Source organism: Filicampus tigris, chromosome 8, assembly GCF_054856515.1.
Source record: "Filicampus tigris isolate MCC_2025a chromosome 8, RoL_Ftig_1.0, whole genome shotgun sequence".
NCBI lineage: Eukaryota > Metazoa > Chordata > Actinopteri > Syngnathiformes > Syngnathidae > Filicampus > Filicampus tigris.
The window spans coordinates 22,644,623-22,669,177 of record NC_141224.1 but is presented as its reverse complement, the minus strand read 5'-3'; the positions used below and the strand labels follow the sequence as shown (position 1 = coordinate 22,669,177).

General features: G+C 40.7%; 1 protein-coding gene across 1 annotated transcript; it reads left to right on the top strand.

Moving 5' to 3' along the window:
- Nucleotides 1-1,389: 1,389 nt before the first annotated feature.
- Nucleotides 1,390-14,937, top strand: sall3a (spalt-like transcription factor 3a). Its single transcript, XM_086039120.1, has 4 exons — nt 1,390-2,625; nt 9,249-12,383; nt 12,680-13,020; nt 13,282-14,937. Exons 1-4 carry the CDS (start codon nt 2,544-2,546, stop codon nt 13,711-13,713), a joined length of 3,990 nt encoding a protein of 1,329 aa, XP_085895246.1. The 5' UTR covers nt 1,390-2,543; the 3' UTR covers nt 13,714-14,937.
- The last annotated feature ends 9,618 nt before the right edge of the window (nt 14,938-24,555 follow it).

The window sequence follows — 24,555 nt, the reverse complement described above, 5'->3', positions numbered from 1 at the left end:
AAATAAAACCAGTAATATACGACGCTGTACGGTTAGGGAAAATGTACTCAAACATTTCCTTGCAAACCATGTGCACCCCAATCCCCAGCGCTCGCATCTTCCCACCCTCCTCCCGCTCCTTCTCTGCTGGTACACGTGCGCGTGCGTGTGGCCCACCCTTAGATTAACTGGCACCTCGTCTTGAATGGCAACGTCCACGTTTCCCCTCTCCTTTCATCATCAGCAGACTCACGATCAGGCCCACGGAGAAGATTGTAAAAGGCGCATTTAGGAAGGGAAAAAAGAGAGAAAAGGATCTTCATTCCTCCCGCCTTTGTGATGATATTGATGATGATGATGGCCAAGTGGACAGTTTGATTTTTGTGTGGTGAGCTTGTTATAAAGAATCAATATTATATCAAGGGGGTAACTTTGGTGATAAAGGACTTCAGCCACTCCGGCTATTCATCATAAGTCTGTAGCAAGCAGATAGGTCAAAAGAAATTATATTGCTCTAAAGAGTGTGTCTCCTTATCTCTCGGTAGCAGGGGAGAGGAGGACAAGCCGATCGATACAGTAGCCGCCGTGGACTCTTTGCAATTATCAATAGCTGATTTTGTCTTCCAGGGGCTGCATCTATTAATACCAGATAATAACGGGCATTTGGACATAACTTCTACAGGGATGATCGAATGAGTGGAGAAAGAAAAGTTTGCTCCGGACGACCTTGTTGCCAGCATATTTGTCTCTCGTATGAGGTGGAGACAGGAGAAGTCAAACAAACAATGGGTTGCAGCTGAGCCCCTCTCAATGAAAACGCTCACGTTGTAGGAGTTGTTGATAATGCCCGCATAACATGCACAACGTCTGCTATCACCGAAAATAATAACAATAATAATAATGATTAAGGTAATAGTATGTTAAATTACTTTTAAGCCGCCCAACCCCACGCACGCGGTAAAACATTAAAACTGTACATTTCTTCCTTGTTGAATGTATTTTTGGTTCCGACGTGCTGTCATTTACGTTTTAAAATTTCAAATTCACATTTTGTACTAATCCTCATCACTAGGTCTATCCTTTTGCAAGAAATCAAAAATCATGCATAATGTAACTCAAATGTGAAACTAATGTTTCCATTAATGCAATTAATTAAACGACGCACAATACAAGCGTATATGTTGCACACGTTTCAGTCATGTGAACATGTGATGAACTGCCACAAATGATCACATCATCTCATCCAAAAAAAAAATAAAATTCAATCTCGAATTCGTATGACAGCCCGACAGGCGTTGACTGGTCGAATGTGTCGGGGCGTCATGGGATGGGAGGTCAAATCAAATGTGGGTGTTGACACGGGAGGGTGAGGACCGTCCATTCAACAGTAACGTGGTGGTACATCCTAGCGGCGGCGGGAAGCAATGGGCTCAGCCTGCTGCCTTGGTGGGGGTTAAACACTCACTCTCGCCGCAAGTCCCCACTCACACGGAGCCCACGCGCGACCCTCCGCGAGACCGGTGGGCCGCTCCAAGACAACTTTTAAACGGGCCTCGACGCGGAAGTCTCCGACGGTGACGCTTTTATCCTGCCGGGGGAAAGTAGAGGCCCGGCAAATTAAAAAAACGACTTTAATTTTTGGAGAAGCGAAAAAAGGGAGCAAAACACTTGGAGAGGAGAAGGAGGAGGGTGCGCTGTCTTCGAAAGCATTCAGATCGAACTTTGCTTTTTTTCCCTTATTTTTTATTTTTATTTTTTTTGCTGGGACGAAAGCGTTTTGGTCACTTTCAAAGGAGCATCGTGGGACCTTTTTTGAATCGGAAACTTTGGAGAACTCTGGTAACAACTTGTCGCTTTATGTTGCTCTATATAAGCATGTGTCCCAATATTAACACGCTTGAAATTAGAAGTTCTAGCTGGCACGAAAAAACAACTTGCTAAGAGAAAAAGTACGAGAAAGTAGCCCAAAAAAGTGTGAACCAAAGATGTCAGTGATAAAGATGAAGAAAACATCTTGAAGGAGCACTGAGTCCATGCGCTTCGAGGAAAGAAGACGAGGAAGAACAGCCCCTGCACAATCCCCCCCCCCCCCCCCCCCTCCATCCCAAAGTACTGGGCATAACAAGAGATTTGTGTGTTGTGTTGTGTTGCTGAGGGGGAGGTAAAGAGAAAAGAGACGGATAAAGTCCGAGAGTGAGGCGGCTAATTGCTCAGTCGCTCCCTCATTAGCATATCCAATGCGCGTCCGCTGGACTCAAGCCAATCCGCCCCACCTTTACACGGTGCCACTCATCTTCAAGCATTATTCACTATCATAATTATTATACCGACATGCGCAATCCCACGCACAGCCGCGACAGCGAGTGCGGCTAATTCCACTGTTCGCCTCTGCACTCTGCCTGCACACTCTTTTGGGAGAAGAACTTTGGCGAGTCGACCGGTGCGCACTGCGCTGATGTGGCTGAGCCGCGTGCACACGCACAGACCCGGAGCCCCAAAGCAGAAGCAGCGGCGGAACCAACGCCGGTACGGACGCCAGTGCCAGAACCAGAACCAGCACCAGCATGTCCCGGCGCAAGCAAGCCAAGCCGCAGCACCTCAAGTCGGAAGAGGATGCGCCAATGAGCGGGATCATTTCTCAACATGGTGAGTCCAAACTGGACCTCCCCAGTTCAAAAGTGTTTGTGTGTTTTCCCAAACTCTTATCTTGTTTAAAATATTTATTTTCTTATGTGATGTTTGAAACCATTAAGGAAAACTCCATAATTAGGATGTTGAAACCCTTTCTCCAAGGTGACGTGACCAGCGTCTCCCGTCGGAACTTCGTATTTTATGCCATTTCAAATAGTGGTACGAAGCATTATTTGGCTGATATTTTGAGATGATTGGTAAATATAACAGTTTGCAGACAGCTTCCATTTCGACAGGCCTTTTAAAGGCCTGTAGGAAATGCAGTAGTACTAAAACAATTTTCTGTTACTTCACCGAACGATTGTAATATTAATATTGTAATGTTATTTGAGTGAAACATTGTAATTTTTTTCGATGATGAATTGATGATATACAAGTGCACATTTAAATAAACGTGCATGTGATTAATGGCAACGTATTTGTGACACTCTTTTGCACATCAATTATTATTATTATATTATTATTATTGTTTTATTTTAATACATTTTTAATAAATCCAACATTTAATAACGAGTCGTGAAAAATGTTATCGCTCTTGTGTTACATGAGCGAGTGTGCTGTCCCTCTGCGCCTCTCTGTCTTCACAAGGACCACACAAAAAATCGCTAATTCCGGTGCAGGTTGAAGCCTTGTTTTGTCATGTAAATGTTTTTGTTTACCCCCCTCACACAAATTTAGCACACTTGATTTGTTGCCTTTTCTCTCACTATGTCGGCATTACAGCTCGACACAGCTTTCCATGTGGGGAAAATTGACAATCATGTTTTTAAATAACAGTAAAAACGCCTGTAAATATGAGAATTTCTACTTTTTAATTATAACTGTGCAAAATAATCTGTATCTCCATTCAAACTTAAAACATATAACATTTGATTAATATATTATTCAATTACGATAAATGCAGACCAGTTAATGTGTATAACATTTTTTTTAATTATATGATAACTACCAGAACATTAATTTAGCTAATGAAGCTAAAAAAAAAAGAGTCCACTTAAAGTGTTTTAAATCCTAATTTCCAATTAATAATTCAGTTTTCACGTTGTAACTGCAGTATTTATTTGTAAATTCTCACCATTTTAAAGTGTTGCACCCTTTCACACTCTCATTTTGCAGGCTTTTTAGGGTACAAATGTGTAGTATAGTCATTATGAAGCTGCTCTCTTTTCCATACGTGTATTTGTGTGTGCGTGTGTGTGTGTGTGTGTCTGTGTGTTTGGTGGTTGTGGTCACACTGCTGTGCTCCCATGAATGTGATTTATACTTAGGATTTCAGAAAATTTTATTAAAAGAAATGTTGCTTCTCTTTGACTATGCAATGACGGCCCTTGGAAGTCTTAGCTGCTTAAGAACTATAAAGTTAATCTAAAGTTGCGTTCTTTAATATAGTCCTTGAATATTTTCATTATGGATATTATACAGCAAGTCCATGTCACTTATAGTGAAAATAACCCTTTCCTGAAAAATGATGTCTTTAACTGGATTGTTCCGCACCTTAACATTCTGGTGCTACAGTGAAGTGTATCTGTGGTTGTAAAAGGACACACACACGCGCACACACATAGCCTACACGTGCACACACCAATAGTGTCTTCCATTGTTTTAAAGACTGGAAGTGGCGATGGAATGTTCCTCAGTCTCCTTATTTGAGTAGTAAATAGGCCCTCTTGTTTTCATGCAAGGCAGACATTTCAGAGAAACAATCGCAAACTTTTTTTTTTTTTTCCACTGCAAACCGAGGCTAACGCAAAGCTCAGAATAGCTGAAGCTACCTTACAGGTGACACGTCACTGTCGCGGCATGATCACACTCATGAACAGCGGCCTGTTCATGTAGCACCACTGATCCCGAGCTCAGGAAATCTTTGAATAACGTTGAAATATTTGATCATGAAATCTATTTCTTTTGGGATGAAGAAATAAATCAAGCATCGGATTGGGTGTTTTGATTTTTGACTGCAAGTAGAGAGCGAAGCTACACTCAAATGTTGTTTGCTGTTTTATTCAGGATTGTCAATTTGATGTCACCTTTGTTATTTATGACTCGGGCAAACAAGGCAAAAATAATCATGAGGTGCCATCTATCCCATGTGTGGCATCTCATCTGCCCCTCGGGGCTTCTGGACATTTGCCCCACCCCAGGGGTTTTGGGGTTTGTGTGTGTTAGGATTGGGGGGCGGGGGCCTTGGGTGCTTAGGAGCACTTTTAAAAAAGCTTGCTGACTTAACCTTTGTCCAGCCCAGCCGAGCAGGTCCTGCAGCTCGGTGTCAAGATCCTTAAACAATTAGAACATGGATGCCGTTGACCTTGGCTGCACAGCCTGCTGGCGTCCGAGAAAGTGTGAACAGTGACAGGCTTTTCATCTTGTCGCCACTTCCTGTGCAGACAGCGGATTTGGAAATGTGCATGTGCATGTGATGTGTGAGGGCCGAGGGCACGCACGTTGCATGCAAACACACGATGACCCCTCTTGTTCTAAAACTTCTGGAAGTGATCTCTTCCATGAAGTTAAACACGGCTACAGCAATCGGGTACATCGTGAATGCTATTGCACTTAAACGCCCATTGAAAATGATATTGCACTCGCCATTGTGTGCAAAGTTGTGCATAGCAACGCATTCCGCTGCATACGTTCCACATTCCGTGGCAAAAATGTCTCAAAGAATTCATTTTTGAAAATGGAAAAACTTTTTATAATGGATGAAATATTTAAGAAGTGCTCGGATGCAATCAGTTTAATGTAGTGAGAAGACCCCTGCTGACAGTGTTAACATGCATGCCCCCCAACCCCTCCCCTTCCCTGCAGTGAGGCTTTGTTTGGCTTTTGTTTTAATCCCCTCTCACCGATGGGTGTAGGCTGGTGGACCACCCACACAGAGTGCAATAATGTCTTCAAGAAGGCACTTAAATATGACTCACTTTAATACAGCTCTGTTTTAATTACCTTTCTGGACTGAAAGCGCGTACAGTATTAATACATAAAATCTAGCAGGGGTACATTTTTTCATATGCACTTGCTTGTTTCTTTTATCCTTTTATTTAGATTTTGCTTGACCATGAGAGTCATACTCATGTTTGTAAGAATTCGGAAGTGATAACATTATCATAAAGAGCCTTGTCAAAATTATTTGAGATGTATTTGGGCCTGTAGAGGAGAATCAGCCACAATCATTGCTTCTTCCGCATCTCAAACCTTTTTCTGAGAGACAGAAGAGAGCTGTTAGATGCTGTATTGCAAATGCTTCCATAAACAAATCGTTGATGTTTTGGCTGCGCTGCATCTGTAGGCTATATGACAAAGGCCTCTCTGTTAGTGCAGATATGACTGTACCACTCTGCAGTGGAGCTGACCAAGCGAATGGCACACACTTGAGCCTCTGCAGGTCATTCGGCGAGATGCTTTGTGTGTGTCGATACTGTATAGCCAAGAGGTCACTGGACTAGAAGTGTGTACGAGCAGAAATAATAAACTAGTAGGGAATTTGTAATTTGCAACCCCCCCCCAAAAAAAAAACAACAACATATTTTTGCAAATGTATAATAAAAACGATTATAGGTGTAATTGTCAGGAAAATAATTCCAAAGGTGCCATGTAATTTTTTTAAATGAAAAATCTCTCCCCCTCCAGACCTCATTTTGAAACTTAGCTGTCTCCCCACTCTACAACAACCAACGCTGATGCGCGTCTTTAATGCCATTTCCTCAGGTGCCTTAGACTAATGCATTTCAAATGGCAAAAGGGAGGGACATTTATATGAAGAATTACAAATTACAATTATTTCCTTGTGATTTGTAAATTTAATCCATAGACAATAGTAAAGAAGATGTTGACGTGCAAATAGTTTGATGCAATGCATTTAGAGCACATGGAATTTTACTTTAATTAGGAGCAAATATAGCCAGTATAGTTTTGTTCTGTGTATATTCATTAAGGGAGTCTAAGAATGTTTGAGAATGTCAGCGTTTGTAATTGTTCATTATGCCAATGCTCCATTCAGTGCACAGCACTGTGGTTTTCACAGAATCAGTGGAAAGCATGAATACCTCATCTGATATGTCAGATTAGTGGTTTCACTTAGCATGCCAAAGATTGTTGGGCATGATAGCAGACATACATATTCAAGGTCCACAATCACCCTATTGACCGTGTTCTGCTTAATATTTGCATGGGAGTAAATGAAGACTCTTAAAGCTCAAATGAAAACTGTATTGCAGCCTTTTTTTCCAGCCCTTTCTTTTTCATCCTATAGGACAATCAATACATTAACACACAAATGTGCACACGCAGTCTTGTATGCACAGCCACAAAATATCGCCTTTACACTGTGAGCCAAGATGGCAATTTTAAACTTCTTTTTCAGAGAGCTTCAACCATTTTAGTCGACGCGCAAAGCTGGTGTGATGTGCAATAAGTTCTAAATCACAGAGAAATGCAAACATGGTGGATACACATCGAACACATTACATGAAACATTGCCATCTTAGTGTTTTTCCCGGTGTATTTTCCTTTAATTTTTATTGTCTACAGTGCGAGTGAAAGCTTGGTAATTTACATAAATGTGAGGTGTATGATACAAGTACAAGGAATGTGTGTGTGTGGGGGGGTGAATATGTGTGTGTGAGAGAGAGGGGTTACAGGCATACAAAAGGTTTCCACTTGTAATTGCATAAAAGAGTAAAAGAGATTGAAAGTAATACCATTCTAATAACTAATCATCTAAACACAATGCCTACTCATTTGTGTTGACCTTTCAGCCCTCAATTATGGAAATGGATTCTTTGTCCGCTGAGGGGCTAAGGGGATTTTCAACCTGCTACCATGTGTCGCTGTCTTTTCTACTTACTTGTCCCTTTTTACTTGTTGCTTTTTGCTTTGAATCACAAAACGTTGTCATTTTTTTAATGCAAACCCATGAAAAATTTGATTTTTGCTTTCTAAAATAAAATTCAAAAGAACTTTCGAAATGTGGGTGCATATTTGATCAAACGTGCGTGTTGTTGTTGTTTTTTTCTCATTTAAATGTTTGATTAAGTATATTTAAAGATTATTACTACAACTATAGATAAATATTAATGAATCTTATACCAAGTCAGAATATTAATGCGGCATCTGATATTTTACAATTCTGTTGAAGTTCTAAGCCTGATCAAATCAAGTCAAATCTATTCAAATATTTCATGTCTGCCTTACCAAATCTCACTCCACAATAACTTCTTGTGTTGGCTACAGTGGGAAAACATCAGTATAGTCATTCCATTGTTTCTGACTAAAATGTGAAATTTGTAATTGCTATAATTATTAGACTATGAACATTTTTTTAATTCTAGAGCACTTTAAAAGCAACCCCGCTAAAACGAAACAATTTGTGAGCATGAATACAAACTGAACATAAAATATTAGACAATTAAAAAAAAACCCACAATTTATAAACAATATATCTAACAAAGTTTAAAAAAACAACAAAAACAAATTAAAACTAACAGATAACAAGAGCAAAGTCTTATGCTGTGCTGAAAGCCAAGAATTAAAAAAATGGGTTTTAAGGCAGAAGTGAGGGTGATTGGCGAATGTGGAGATCATTCCACAGAAATAAAAATTGTGCAAAACGCAATGGCTGTCTTTGGGCACAATAATACGGTTAATGAAAATGGCATACATTGCGCCAACGTCGACATTAGAGTTACACCCAAATATAAACAGATAATAATAATGGGAAGTGTATAATTCATATGCCAATGGTTGTGATCAGGTGTTAAATGGGTCAGTGTTCAAAGCATGAATTGGCTTGTTGGACTCGGCTGGTCGCATGAGGAGGAGGAAGTGGCTTGCTGTAACTGTGATTAAACATGTGTAACTAATCAGAGACTTTGCTGCCTTCACACTAGCATGTAATTTGTTGAGTCTGGTTTAGTGGGCATGGGAGAGGGAGAGAGAGAGAGAGAGTGACAAAACTACTACGAACATCTTACAAAAAAGCAAATGTGTGGTTTTCTTTTTGTCTATTATTTCAAGGTTCACTTCATTTAATTGTTTTCAGGTTGAAGTACTTTCTATTTTGAAGTACTTTGACCAAATACATTGGTCTGCAATACACGATGAACAGGCCTCGGCATTTTAAATTCAGCAGCCTGATATCAGAGGGGAATCCTAATAGGGCCATCAAAGTCCTGATTTGTAACCAACAGATGAGGCAGCTGTGAATTGTATGAAATATTGGAAATCGATGGGCTCTATGGAATTTCATTAAGCGGCAGTATCCACAATTGATAGGCCCTCATAATTTGATGGATTGCACAAAGAAAATTATTAGCTGGCTCTAGAGACAGAGTGAGAATGCACAAACCTGGGCCTTGACAATTGGTGAACTGGGATAATGTGTGGGGAATAAAAAATATATACATGTATGTATTGATTTTTTATGTTAAAAGAAAGAGAGAAAATCTAAGGTTAAATCTCTTCAGCACTGCACTGCAAAATATATGTGGTTTGTTTATTGATTTGTTATTCATGAATTCTTCTTTTTTCCCCTTCCCCCTGCTTCTGGATCCCCTTTAAAACCCCTGACCTCCTCCCTTCAGCTCGAGGTGATGTGCTGGATGATGCTGACAGCGGGAATGAAAGCCGCAGTGGCAGTGAAGAGACTCATGTGTGTGAAAAGTGTTGTGCTGAGTTCTTCAAGTGGGCAGATTTCTGTGAACATTTAACGAGCTGCACCAAGAACCCACTCGTGCTAATTGTAAATGACAATGAGGAAACACCTATTCCCTCCCAGGAGTACCCAGAACCCTCCCCTGTGCCCAGTTGCCCTAGTGAGCAAGCTGACAGCGATGATGCCAGGGACGGCAACCGCACGCCTACTAGCGAGGGCGATGATGTCCCAGAGATAACCACGTCAAATGGGGTCAGGATCCTAGAAAAGGAGGATGAGGAGATGGAGGTGGAACTCTCTTCTGAAAAAAACATGGATCTTGAAGAAAGAGATCTGGCATCACCTGAAGCAGAGGGCTCTGTACCTCAGCTGGATGATGTTATTCCCCCAAATGTCACGAACTATACCATGCCAAGCACTAATGTTACCCTAGAAACTCTGCATGGCACCCGGGTAGCAGTTGCCCAGTTTTCTCAGAGCATTAGGGCAGCAGCAGGCAGCGGAGTTTCCACCATGGCTATCCCTATGATCTTGGATCAGCTGATGGCCCTTCAGCAGCAGCAAATACACCAGCTGCAGTTGATAGAACAAATACGAAGTCAAGTGGCTCTGATGAACAGACAGTCTGCATCTCAGCCTGCACTTAACCACCCCAACACAGTGACTGGAAACCCCGGGCCGGTTTCTGCTTGTGCCCCCTCAGTTGCAAGTCAACTTCAGCTCCACAACTTTATCACTCCCACTGTCCATCAGCTGCCTGTTAGGTTGCCGGCTTCTCTCAACAGCCAAGGCTCTTCACCTCTGACCTCCGCAATAGATGGGCCTCACTCCCAAACATCAAGTAGAAGTCAGCCATCTAATTCTACAGTGCCCAATACATCCTCCAGTAGTTCAATGTTTCCCCCACCCAGTGCCTCTGGATTGTCAGCTCTACTTCCCCCCTGCTCATCATCAGCCACCAACATAAGCATGAGCAATAGTGTGACAGGAAACGGGGGAATCAGTAGCAGTTCCACTCATCCCAGGAACTCCAACACTCCGCCATCGCTCAGTCACAACAGCCTTCTGAACTCAGCTTCCAATCTACCGCTGATACCTCACAGCTCATCAAGTAGCGTAATATTCCCAAACCCGTTGGCTAGCATAGCAGCAACAGCCAATGCACTCGACCCTCTATCTGCTCTGATGAAACATCGCAAGGGGAAGCCTCCAAATGTGTCTGTTTTTGACACCAAGCCAAGTTCTGAAGACCCTTTTTTCAAGCACAAGTGTAGGTTCTGTGCCAAGGTATTTGGCAGTGACAGTGCACTACAAATCCACCTGCGTTCCCACACTGGAGAGAGGCCCTACAAATGCAACATATGTGGTAACCGATTCTCTACCAAGGGAAATCTGAAAGTTCACTTCCAGAGGCACAAAGAAAAATACCCTCATATTCAGATGAACCCCTATCCAGTTCCTGAGTACCTAGACAATGTTCCTACAAGCTCAGGCATTCCATATGGTATGTCTTTGCCCCCAGAAAAGCCTGTTACCACATGGCTTGACAGTAAACCTGTCCTCCCTACTGTTCCCACCTCAGTTGGGCTCCAGCTACCTCCCACCTTACCAAGTATGATGGGGGGCTTTGGTGATTCTGCGAGCCTCACTCCCCTAAATAGGTCACCTCAAAGGCCATCACCACCATCAAGCGAATGTGCATCTTTGTCTCCTAATATTGTTATTGACGCTGGAATTACCACTACTTCAACTTCACCCAAACCCACACCAGGGAGCGATGTACCTCCTGTCCTGAAGCCTGAAGGCATTCTCCTGCCCCCAACCTGCACTAGTCGGCCAGGGGAAAACACCGTTACCACATCAGCAGTATCTCATGTGGTTCTCTCCACTGTCGTCACCTCCACAACAATGTCAACTAGTTCCCAGGCTATTGAACACATCAACAGCCCAAACTCCTCCTCAAACCCAGTGTCCCACCCTGTTCTCCCCATGCTCTCTGATCAATTTAAGGCTAAATTTCCCTTTGGAGGTCTCCTAGACTCTATGCAAACTTCAGAGACATCAAAGTTGCAACAGCTTGTTGAAAACATTGACAAGAAAATGACTGACCCAAACCAGTGTGTCATTTGCCACCGTGTTTTGAGCTGCCAGAGCGCTCTCAAGATGCACTACCGCATCCACACTGGCGAGCGACCTTTTAAATGCAAGATATGTGGGCGGGCATTCACCACCAAGGGTAATCTAAAAACACATTTTGGTGTTCATCGGTCCAAACCCCCACTACGAGTCCAGCACTCATGTCCTATATGTCAGAAAAAGTTCACCAATGCTGTTGTTCTGCAACAGCATATCCGTATGCACATGGGAGGCCAGATCCCAAACACCCCAGTCACTGACAGCCTTCAGGAAATGGACACAGACCTGTCATTTGATGAAAAGAGCATAGATGCAATGAGCAATTATGATGACGATCTTCTGGATGAAATGGAGCAGGCTATAGATGATGAAGTCGATTTAAAAGAAGGTGAAATGGACCCATTAAAACCTTATTCACCTGGAAGCTCTCCACCAACTTCCATCATGTCTAGCATTGCTGCTATGGAGAACCAGATGAAGATGATTGACTCCACTGCAAAAATGACCAGTTCATTTAATCAAAAGCCAAGTCAAAATTTCTGCAGCTATGGAAGCGAGAACGAATGTTTTCCTACTGATTCCCTGTCTGCAGCTGGGGATGCAGAATGTCAAAGTTTGGGGAGCCCTACGCTGTCAGAATCTTCTGGTTCTTTACAACATTTGTCCCCAGCTCACAGCCACTGTGAGAACCAGCGATCCAAGTCCCCAGCTACTGTCAACAATCACAACACTGCCACGGCAGTCGAGGAGAGCCAGGAGAACAATGCAGCTGGCTTGGCAACTGTGAAGTCTGAAAAATCTGAAACCCCGTCTCCACTTCCTGCAACAGAAGGCAATGGGGCCCTGGACCTAACTGCCATTCAACCGAGCAGACACTTTATCAAGGAGGAGAGCCACTTCAGTATGCTGTTTCTAAATAGAGATCGAGGTGTGTACGAGTTAAATTGCAAAATTAATACTCTAAATGCAAGATTAAAAATATCTGTGCAGATTTAATGCAGTATTGTTTCATCATATTTCAATATCATCTTACAGTGTTTAATGAACAGTAATTTCTGATTCCTGAAATGATTGACAATTCTGTCAAATGCAAATACATTTTAAAGTTTCGAATTAGACTGGACAAAGTGTGCTCAATAGATTTAAACAGTTAACATTTAAACAGTCATTTGGTGAACCCTTTTTAAAAAATATATATATATTATTTGAACTCTTTTCTATTAGGTCTAAACACCCCTAACTTGGCCAGCACCGCATCAAATATGATCAAAATGGAAATGAATGGGCACAGCAAGTCGATGTCTTTGAGCGACAATTCCCACCTGCCTGTGGGTATCCAGGTTCCCGGTCCTGCAGCTCCCCAAGCCACCCTGAGCCCCAGCACCAACCCGATGTTGGCTCCCCCACCTCCACGACGCACACCAAAACAGCACAACTGCCACTCTTGTGGGAAGAATTTCTCTTCTGCCAGTGCTCTGCAAATCCATGAGCGCACGCACACTGGAGAAAAACCTTTTGCCTGCTCTATCTGTGGACGGGCCTTCACCACTAAAGGCAATCTAAAGGTATGTAACAACTACAGTTGGTGGATTATCGGTGTAGAGTTTTAGGAAGTAGGCCATATCACAAGGATTAAACACAATGGAAATGCTGTGCATCCCACATTTTCCACTTAAACCACAACTACAAGTTTAAAAGTATTCCGTAAAATACCCAGTGCTCGCTGCCAACTGTTTTCCATGACTCTTGTCTCTAAAATGTTTCTGGTGCTTTATGACCATCATAATTATTTGTGCTTTGGTCTACTTTGTGTTTGCTTATTTTAGGTCCACATGGGAACACACATGTGGAACAATGCACCAGCACGCAGAGGGCGGCGACTATCTGTGGAAAATCCCATGGCCCTACTAGGTGGGGATGCAATGAAGTTCAGCGAAATGTTCCAAAAGGACCTGGCAGCTCGGGCCATGAACGTTGACCCTGGTTTTTGGAACCAATATGCAGCCGCTATCACCAATGGCTTGGCCATGAAGAACAATGAGATCTCTGTGATCCAAAATGGAGGTATCACCCAGCTACCAGTCAGCCTCGGTGGTGCAGGAATAACGGCACTGCGGGCCATGCCTAGTGCAATGGACCGTCTGCACACAGGCAGCAGCCCTCCTATGACCGGAATTGAGAAAGCTACACTCGAGGTCGGGGCAAGCCGCCCCTTCTCCAGGTATATGGAGGAAAATAAAGAGATTGGGATCAATTAAAGAAAGACAGCCGTCTTGAACCTAAGACTAAAAGTCTAACATGGAAAGAAACTGCTGATCCAGTCTAAAACTCATGTTACTATAAATATTATGTACAGATGAAGTATTTTTTGCTTTTGGAAATATTGTATTTAGTGCTGATTAGAGGTTTTTTGCCTTCCACCCATTCCCTGTTCACTTGATATTATGAAAGATGCTTTGTCTCTTGTTTGGGAATACAGAATGTTGTCTTGCAAGATTTGCATGATACTTACAGTTTTTATCTGTATGTTTGACTGCTTTTATGAATTACTTTGAAAACCGGGATTTTGCCTTATTTACAATGGGCACACATCTTGGACAGGACTAAAACAGAAAAGAATGAATGTTTGTTCATAGGCATTCAGACGACCTTCTTTATGAGTGCTCTTTTCGATTGAAAAAAGACTGCAGTATAGTGTTTCTGTGCTCGCCTGATATTTTGTTTATCATGAACTAGAAAACTTGAAAAAAAATGTTTTAACTATTTTAATCTTTACAGTTAGTCTCCAAGCATTGTCTTATAATATTGTCCTGTGTCTTTAGTATTTATGATATTGACAAAAAAAAAAAAAGCGGGTATACAAAAATATATTTAATGGCCCACACATTTTATTGATTCCATTGTTTTTATTTTCCAATCTACAGGCTTCGCTGATGAATATCTCATTCAATAACAACAGTAAGTCATTTGAGTTTAACAACAGAGAATATGCTGAGGTTTTTATTTGGATATCCGGTAAGACTCTGTATCTCAATATATGGAGGTGACCTTATAAGAGGCTGGAGAAGTCCAAAGCTGCTATGACCTCAGCCCTGCTTTTAACCTTTGTAAAAAAGAAAGAAAAATGAAGTGATCCTTTTCAAGAAATATCTATGTATAGAAATACAAACAAATCGAAAACAGGTATGCATACAGTATTTTGTATCACATAAAGATAGACATCATGAGTTGAAAAGTATTTGTCATGTTTGTGAATGCACTTTTTAAAAATAAGACGTTTTGTCTGTGATACTGTTAACCTTTTGACTGAGCTATCATACGTGCTGTTTTCATTGTTTTCGGCTTACCACTCCTACAATTTGCAGTTGGTTATTGCATCAGTGCTACTCTTTGGAGTGCAAATCTATAAGTCAATCAAAATCTTCGTAAATAAAATAATGACCACAATGGTGTCTTTTGACTTATGTTCCTCATCTGCATCATAGTGCCAGTTTCAATTGGATTTATTCAAAATAAAATGCATAGTCAGTGTTCTTAATTTTTTTTTACGTATTACATTAGCTTACTGGCTGAATCATTTTACATGGTTCTGGGGTGTTTTAAATATAATAATAAATTATTTTTGTTCTTCTCACTCTGAGAAAATAAAAGGTTTTGCCGTTGTTGATTTTTTTGCACTACATCAAGGTAAGGACAAAACAAGACATAACATTTGGTGTGTATGTGATGTATCTGCCTAAAATGTAAAAAAAAAAAAAAATAAATAAATAAATATATATATATATATATATATATATATATATATACATACACACAAATAGACAGAAAACACTTGATGATTGAAGATGGGCATTTGAAAAAAAAAAGACGTTGTTGACAATGTTGTTCATGCAGTAAAGCGCACAAATTGTCACGGAGATTCAACACAGCCAGATTTCCTGAGCTGAAACTGTCGTGTCATAATGCGCACTGAGATTACTCCAGTCATCGTGTGCATTTATGTCGGGGTGTGTGGGGGTGTGCGTGTGTGTGTGGTAGAAGGACGATGGCTTCCTCACAGCTGTGAATTACATTTGACACATTGTGCACATTTGCGAGTACATATAAACTCAATGACACTCTCGCACATTTAACCATGCTCTCACTTTGTGTAATACAACAAGCTTAATTGATTAATTAGTCCGCTGTGGAAAGCAGAGAGCCATATGAACTGCAAGATGAAAGTCAGTATTTGCTGTTATCACTTGAAACGTTTTCACATAATACACTCAGCCTACTTCACCAGCCGAAGTTTCACCATTGCCTTGATGCTGAATTCCATAAAATAAAAGAGTACGTTTTTGTTTGATTATGACTCATTTCAATTCAATGTGAATCCCTGTTTTGTGTAAGAAACTATACACTTTAACACCTACCACCCCCACCCCGTTTTTGAATTACAAATTTACAGTTTAATCAACTTTTGGCATATGTAAATAAATGCTCATAAGTGAACACATTCATGGCTTATGACAGGCGTTAGAAGAGGTCCGTCTAATCTCTGATTACATTATAGAAATGAAGTTGAGGTAACAGTATTTATAGTTAGTATAGTTTGTATTTTACCTTCCACCTTCTGTGAATTCCTACAGCTCAAGTAATCAAACTTCTTTTTCTGTGTGTGTTTACAATTATGATGCGATGTGAAACAGAAACATCAAGGCTGCATATTGTCATCCTCATAACACAAGTGCCTCACTCATTTGTTTGCCAAAGTCAGATTTTTGCAGGAAATGACTCTCCATAGTCCAGTGCAGATCAAATAATCAGAATCTGAGTGGCTCTTTGAGATATCAAAAATCTGACTTTGGCAATAAATGAGTTAGGCAGTTATGTTACTAGCATGACAATGTGCTCATCCGCTATATCTATATGGATATAAGTTTGCAGTTACACTACATTGTTTTGTCGATTGACAATTACTGACAGTCAATAATCAATATTAAAAGGGATTTTTTTTCTTTTTTTGTTTGTTGTTTTTTTAATTGCGATTATATTTGCATCAATATTTCAATACAATTCTTGAGTAGTCATATCCTACTGTAACCATGGATAATCCTGCTGATAACTGACCGGTCTGTGATTGTGAGCTCCCAAGTCAGAAATGGTAATATGTGTTGCCTTTTAGAGGCCCATTGTTTGACACTGCCCTGTCAGCTAATGGCACTAGCTCAGTCAGTAGGATTGTCAAGTAATGATGAAATTTCATAGTGACTGTTTTTCTCCATTCCGGCATTATTGAGCTCATATTTGAGAGGAAACCAAATACATTCCACCCATTCTTCAACTCATGTGCTAGTATTTAGCGAATGGAGACAGTCAGTATACGTTTATGTACAGACATTTGTCTCACAAACTAAATGGCAATTCTTCTCAAATTTATCATATAATTTAATGGACTGGAGATGCACAAAGCTACTTTATAAAGGAGTGCTGTTGAGGCCATAAGTGATTTCTGTTATGATGTCTCCAAATTCACGTGGGTTTGAATAAAGAACTCTTTATGACAATGACACTTTAGAATGTCAGGTTCCATACGTTTTTATTTATTCAGATTTTCTCTAATTCCCTTTTAACTATTTATCTGAATGGGCATCTAAGAGGATACAAACGTATTTAAAGATTTTTTTACCATTATTACTTCACTATTGATTTTAGAAAAAATGGCAAATCATAATGGAGTGTCTTTTGTGGTGCGTGAGTGTGAATGAGGGAGAGAACTGTGTTCTTAAGTGAATCTATGTTGCATTTGGGCATGGCACAGTGTGAACAGAGAAGCTAGGGCTGAGGCAAGGCTTTCGGCTGTCCAGGCTGTTTGTTTAATGCCCTGCCGACTGAGAAAGTCTCTCTGAAACAGGTGCAGTAAATATCCCCATTGATCCAGAGGCAGGGGGCCCTATGATGATGTAGTGGCAAAGAGCCACAGGAGTAAATCTACCCGACAGTAATCCAATCCCATTCTCAAGGCTCTGGGATCTGAGATAGGTGCTTTAAATCCAAAAGTGTGTCTTTTTGCAGAATTTCCCTTCATGTTAGTGCTGCTTCTCCTGTGTTGTACCTCATGCCTCAGCTCTAGAGTCAATAGCTTGCTGAGGCACTTCAGGAGCTATTCTTTATACTGCTTTTAATTCGAAAGCCTATGATGAGGATGCTGCAAATTCAGCCTCATGTTGATCGTGTTGTCAAACTCCACCCCAAACTAAAACCTGCTTGTCTAAAAACAATGCACTGAACTCCTAATAAAATTAATTTAGATTGCAATGTGCTTTTATCATATTTTGCCTTGTGAATATTGATAGAAAAAGGCCTAGATAGACCAAAACAACGTTGGCCAACAGTGACAGACGCTAACCCCCTGTGGCGTCCAGCCGGCTGCCGGCACGTCCCGCTGGAAAAATACACCTCAACGACAGACAGCGATACTAACCATTAAAGTACTTTCTGCGCACGTGTGAGATGTAATACCCTTCCATACCATCGGTGGCGGTAGTCACTATTTCTCATTGTTAGAAAAATCCAACCAGAAAGCTTTTGGCCGGGGGCGGAGTATAAAGACGTCAACAATGCATTCAGCTATATTCTTCGCTCACAATGAACTCCCACGCGATGTAAACCCTCACGCTCTTGACACGGCCTTGTGAAATACTTAAATTGTCAACCCTTGCTCTTGTACTTGTAAGAAGATTAAGGCAGCGGAGGTGTGCTCATTGTTTATTTGCATTTGTCACTTCCTATTGGTGGTCCAAGCGCTAATTTGCTAGCTAACAGCCAATCAGAGTGACCACATGTCACGACTGGCGACGCCAATTCAACATGCGTAAACGCCCCCCAGACGCTTACTGACGAGTTATGGCACATTCAGACGCCACGACGCTTCACAACCTCCGACATCAGTTTGGTCTATCTAGGCCTAAACTAAGAAAAACGTACTAAAGTACCCAATAGTTTGTCCTTTAAAAATGACAGATCTTAAATACAACTTACTCAAAAAGTAAGATAGTTTCATAATTCTCGACCATTTTTCAAACTTACAGAATACTTAATAGAACAGCTGTAATGGTGCTTTTCAAATCTCTCTGAACTGAACCTGAACTGGCCGCCAACCAATTGAAGGGCTTACAAAGATAAACAATCATTCATACCTATGGTTCATTTAAAGACTTCAATTAACATACCAGGAATTTTTTCGGAATGGAGGTGACTGGAGTAGCACAGAGAGAACATGCAAACTTCACACAAGAGGCCCGGAGCTTTAACTAACATTAGCTAATAATGTGCAGCCAGTAAACTTCCCTGATGCTGAAAAGGGCCCAGATCAATGACAAAGCACTCCTTTAACACTGAAAAGGGCCCAGATCAATGACAAAGCACTCCTTTAACACTGTAAAGCGAACATGTAGTTGGATTCAACTCCCGCATAAGGCCACTTACTAGCAGTTGCTGTTGGGCCCCACCTCTAACAGACGGCTAATATTGGTTAACTATACAACTCTTAAACAGACATTGCAATAGGACATTGTGAGTCAAAGCGCTCTCTAAGTGGCCCCCCTAATAGCAGCCTTCTTTGAAGTATGTCAACAGTTCAAGAGAATGAAACAAACGTATCAATCAAAGCAATGCACACAGAAAAGAATAAAAGAATATTGGGAAAAAAGGAGAGCATGGTAAGTGTCAATGGGTATCTCTTAAGAAAAATAGTGAAAGCAGTTTGTCCGTGTCTTATCAACCATGGGGCCCCAGGCCTGCCTTCCCTGCCTTTTTGTGGTACCTCTACCAACAACAGAGGGTATTTGTTTAGGATACTCTTTTATGGACATCCGGCAATAAAAAAAACCAACAAAAAAAAACTATTATGCCAATTCAGCAGTATGTGTGTACCCTGCTTTAGATCAAGTCTCACAGGATGAGTTGATGTCTTGCAAGATATGTAGGGTCGGAGCTCTTGGTTTTTGGGTTGAATCAGTGTAGAAATCAATTAATTGAATGAATTATCATTATCATCTTCAAAATATTTTAATAGCAACCACCTGACCCCGTGGCACAACTATGGATGGTGTCGCGGGGGTGACTTACAATGCATGATCGGGGGTGCAAGGCGATCTCCAATTGCCCACATCATATGCATAACCGACTGCGTCATCTGCAAGGGGAGATCTTGCAGTTTACCTGTATAAATGCACGTTGCCACGCCAATATCATGTACGGGCCCCAATGAGTCATTTTCTGCCTCCGCATTGTCAAGCACTTTCCACACCTCGACCGTTCTGATTGGCCAGCATTCAGCTGTGTTGCATCCCACAGCGATGCACAATGGCTCCAAACGCCCGCTTCCACCTGTCTGAGTCTGGGAAAATACCCCCAAAAAGAAAATTCCACCCTTGCGCAGAGGTAGACTGCGCTTTACTGTGCTTGAAGTTAAGCTTAAACTTAAACTTGTGCTGGGACCTAAAACAGGGCTCAAGAAGTTTACAGGTATCTTTTATTGGGAAAAATGTTGTCAAATCATTATTTTATGGTTTAAATATCATCATTTGAAATGCGGACAAATTCAAACTGACGACAGTTCTGCAAATATGTGAAAGGAAGGAAACTCCTTTACATAGGCACTGACTGCTTCTGCAAGTTTAACTATTCAGTAAGCGGTGCAATGAAGGACACATTGTTGGCATGCTCGTTGAGGCCTAGAAGCAAGGGTGAGTTTATCTTGTGTCCATAAAATAAGAGAAAGGTTACCAAAGGAAAGTGGGGGTGTTTTGGTAAATCAATAAATGCATGGAAGACAGTGGTGGTCTACCTGAAGAAGAACAAGTCATCAATTAAACAAACTTGGCAAACAGGGCCAATTCATCACAGTGTGGCATGGATCAGCTATTGGGTTCAGCTCGACGTGACAAATGTTGGACCTCCTCTGTGTGCCCAAGGTTGCAAATCGATAGAGATCATCATTGTGATGTGGCCTTTTATCTCACAACCTGCTCCTTCAAGCCCTATATCATTCCTTGCAAAGACATCTCAAATGATGGGGCAGAGCTTGAAGTGGTGTTTTAGGCTCACATCATATGGGCATTTATTCTTTACCTTTGATTTTGTTGATTAACCTTTTCCCTAAGCAGGGAATTTTGAGTCTTTCATAGGTCTTTCTTTCTGTTATTAGCCAATCATCCCTATACTCTTGTTAACATGTTATTGCCTGCAGTGGAATTGAATCCCTTAACACATGCTCTCTCCCACTCCGATGTACTAATTCAAAAGTGTCAAATCTCTAGGAAAAAAAGCCTCCTGGCAGGCTGGTATCGATTTGTGTCATTATGAAATTCCATGCCAATAAGCAGTCATGACTTTCTGTGACAGTCCAGTGATTAGGAGCCACTTCACTCACACGGAGAGCTTCCTTATTATCACAGGCCATTATGAGAAAATCAAGTTTTCCAACTAAATAATGGAAATATCAACATTGCTTTATTCTACTTAATGGACAACATTAAACGTTATGGACCTTTTGATTTACTGATACTCATGCTTACCATATGGCTATGTGCAATCAGACATACTGTACAAAAAACCTTCCAGACAAATTGAAGTGATCTATGAAGCAAAGCAAAGCTAAACAACTTTTGGACATAATCTTGTAGCATTATATGATCATGGGATCATACATTCCACATATCAATTTCAAATGATCAAATCTGTTCACTTCTTGTAAGTGCTGAAATTGTACACCCGGACAGAAGTATAAAATATGCATGTGGAAAGTCCACTCATCACTTACATGCTTGTGTTCCTTTTCAAGTTCACATAAATTGAAGGTATTGCAACAGCAACAGGTTGTTAAAATCTGATCTGACACCTAACAGTCTTCAATTTCTGTTCATTTTAGTTATCTCATATCTTAAGTATCAGTGGCATGACTTTACCACAAATTTAGCATCTAACACCTTCTGTAATTATGAATTATGTGAATTCAACATATTGAAAAATATCACTTGGTCTCTATATATTTTGGAGAACACTATAATGTAATTACATGTTGACTTTAGAATTTAATAAATATAAGGGAATTTCATTCATTTGTTCATTGTGTAGATTGTTTATTTACTTATTTATAGAGCCATATCACGCCGAACAACTTTTCTTAAGCTTTTAGCCATGTTAAAATGTTAATTCCTCACCAACCCACACAAACCAAAGTTTTTCTTCCATTCATCCATCTCAGCGAACTCCTGCTCTATAAGCACCAGCCCCTCCCATCAGAGATGGGAAAAGTACTGACATTCTTTACTTGAGTAAAAGTATAATTTCTCTTATAAAAAATGACTTTGGTAAAAGTACTCATTCAAATACATACTTAAGAAAAAGTAAAAAAAAAATCTATAGGCTCTGAAATGTACTTTGTGAGAAAAGTAAAACATTTTTACCTGATGTTTACTACTCATGTCATATAATTTGAAGGCTATTAAATTTGAAAGGTCGTTAACACACCCTTTAAATTGACTAAATTTATTTTTAGCTGTGATGTGTTGAATCATGCAGGTAGACCCACCTCTTGAAGTCAAGTTTTTATTAACCAACTGCAGTTTCATTCAAACAGTATAAAACGTATTAACCAGGGCCATGCTAACGAAAGGGTAATAATTTGGCTATTCCTTGATGTGTTTTCTCAGATTGGAAGGAGAATTCTTGTAAGCGGCAAGCTCGTGGACTTTATGTCTACACAGGACACAATGATTTTCCAAGAATCGTTGTTCGAGCTGACAAATGCAAATATTCCCTGCAGGTAAGGTCTTGGGTGGGCGTCGGCCAGCTGCTGACTCGCTGATTCGTTCTGAGTCCAGCCCATACTGTTGACAGTTTCAACGTCAACGCAATCCACTCCGATCATTTTACTTCCTCTCACCTTCCAATTAAATTATCTTCTGTAGCGCGTAGCATTGCATAGCTTCTCGGGTGATGTTATAGCTTGAGATAGAGCTAGGAACCGGGATGGCCGGGACCGGGTGTAACCCTTCATATTATTGGCAAAGCCATGAACATTGGTCTAATTTATTTTGTAAAACAGAAGTAACAACTCTGTTTTGAAAATGTATCAATTAAAAGGTACAGATACTTGTACCGGAAAAAAGTAAAAGGTATTCTAAACAATAAATACTCCGTGAATTACAAAGTACTGGAAAACTTGTAAGTACAGTAACAAAGTATTTGGACTTCGTTACTTCCCATCTCTGCCTCCCAATCCATGAAACTGACCACTTTTCTATGTCGCAAAGTGAGGAGCCACCCCCGTTACTGCTCCTGCAGACTAAACACACACCCACTTTCTCGAGCAGCCACCAAGACGCCTGACAAGCCTATCTGGCAAAGGACAAAAGTGGATTGGCCAGGAGATTAAACCTTTATCAGAGATGACCTCCACACTTTGGAAGTGGAGATGATGGAATGGCCTGACTTCAATTAAACCATTGTGGAATCAGCTTGGACATGCTGTTCACAACCCAACTACATTGGCTGACTTGCAAGAAATGCTGGTTGAAGAATGGAATGCCATCATCCCATGGCAGTGCGTGACCAAGCTGGTGACCTGCATAAGGAGAAGGCTACTGTGGATGTGTAGAGCACCTCCATATACTACTAAGGCTCCTGATTGTGAAATTAATAAATTGTTAACTTTCCAATATTTCTTGTTTCTTGCTTTAAATGTTAGTCATACAATCCACCGAACACCTAACAAAAGCCAGTGGCACCAGCAAAATAGCTGTTGGGCACTGGCAAAGAAAATGTGTCAATGTCTTCAAGGGTGCAAAGTATACTCTGCTTTGCTACTCATTCCACCATTTAAAAGCGAAATAAATAATAATCATTTTTATTGCCAAGAAGCACTGTGACAACAAGGCATTAGGCACCAAACACACACTTCCTTAATTTTTGTCATAAGTTTTGATATGATGTTCACAGCATACAAGAGCAAAATAACTGTGATTTTTGTTGACAGCAGATGGAAAGCAGAACGAAGCAGAAAACTCGACATGCAGCATGACTGAATCGCGTAAACACTACAAAAGCATTTAAATTAGAAAAGGCACCACTTGGGTCTCTTGAGTCATTAAATATTTTGATGCACCACTTGGGTCTCTTGAGTCATTAAATATTTTGATGCTGCCTAAATGTATGCAATTCATGCTGTTGTATGGAATTTGAAGATTTCCGTTGTCACAGGAGGTAACTGACATGATGAGAGGATCAATGCAAAATCCTTCCTGCCAAGCAATAATCCATCCAAACTGATCACGCTTAAATTTACCTAAGGGTATTGATCACGTGTGCAGAACCACAAGAGATCACAAGCCGTTTTTCCAATCACAATCAAGTTGCTTCCCCCAAATCCTTGCCATATTGTCTATTTTTATATTAAAGAATGTTTTGACTTTAATAAATGTATTGTCCATATAATGAAGTTATTCCACTTTACTGTGTAGACAAAAGTATACAGACACAATTAATGAACCAGGTGTACAACAATCTGAACTTCTTATGTATGTCACCCTCAATCATAATACTTCATTCAAGATCTTCTGGACTGAACTGGATTGCGTGGTTAAAATTTTGTAGGAATAGTTGAGGCCCTTTTCTGTCTCAGCATGACTTGCCCCAGTGTACAAAACAACATCCATAAAGACAGGCTTGGTTGAATAAGGTATGAGAGAACTTGCATAGCAGCCTGACCTCAACCTAATCAAATACTTGGATGAACTAGAACAGAGATGGTGAGCCAAGAGTCCCTCTCTTGGGTCCAATATCAATGACCTCTGATCCCACCACCTCTTCTGAGACACAGAATACAAGATCCCAAAGAAAGGCCTATCAGAACAGTACTAGCTGTTGGAGCTGCAGGTGCAGTGTGCATATGTCTCAGTACTTTTGTCTATAGTGTCGAAACCCAAATTCCAATGTAGTTGGGACTTTGGGTAAAATGTAAAAAAAACAAAATGCAATGTTTTGCAAATATTTTTCAACCTATATTCCAGGGGTGACCAAGTCCTGTCCTCAAAAGCCACAATCCAGCCTGT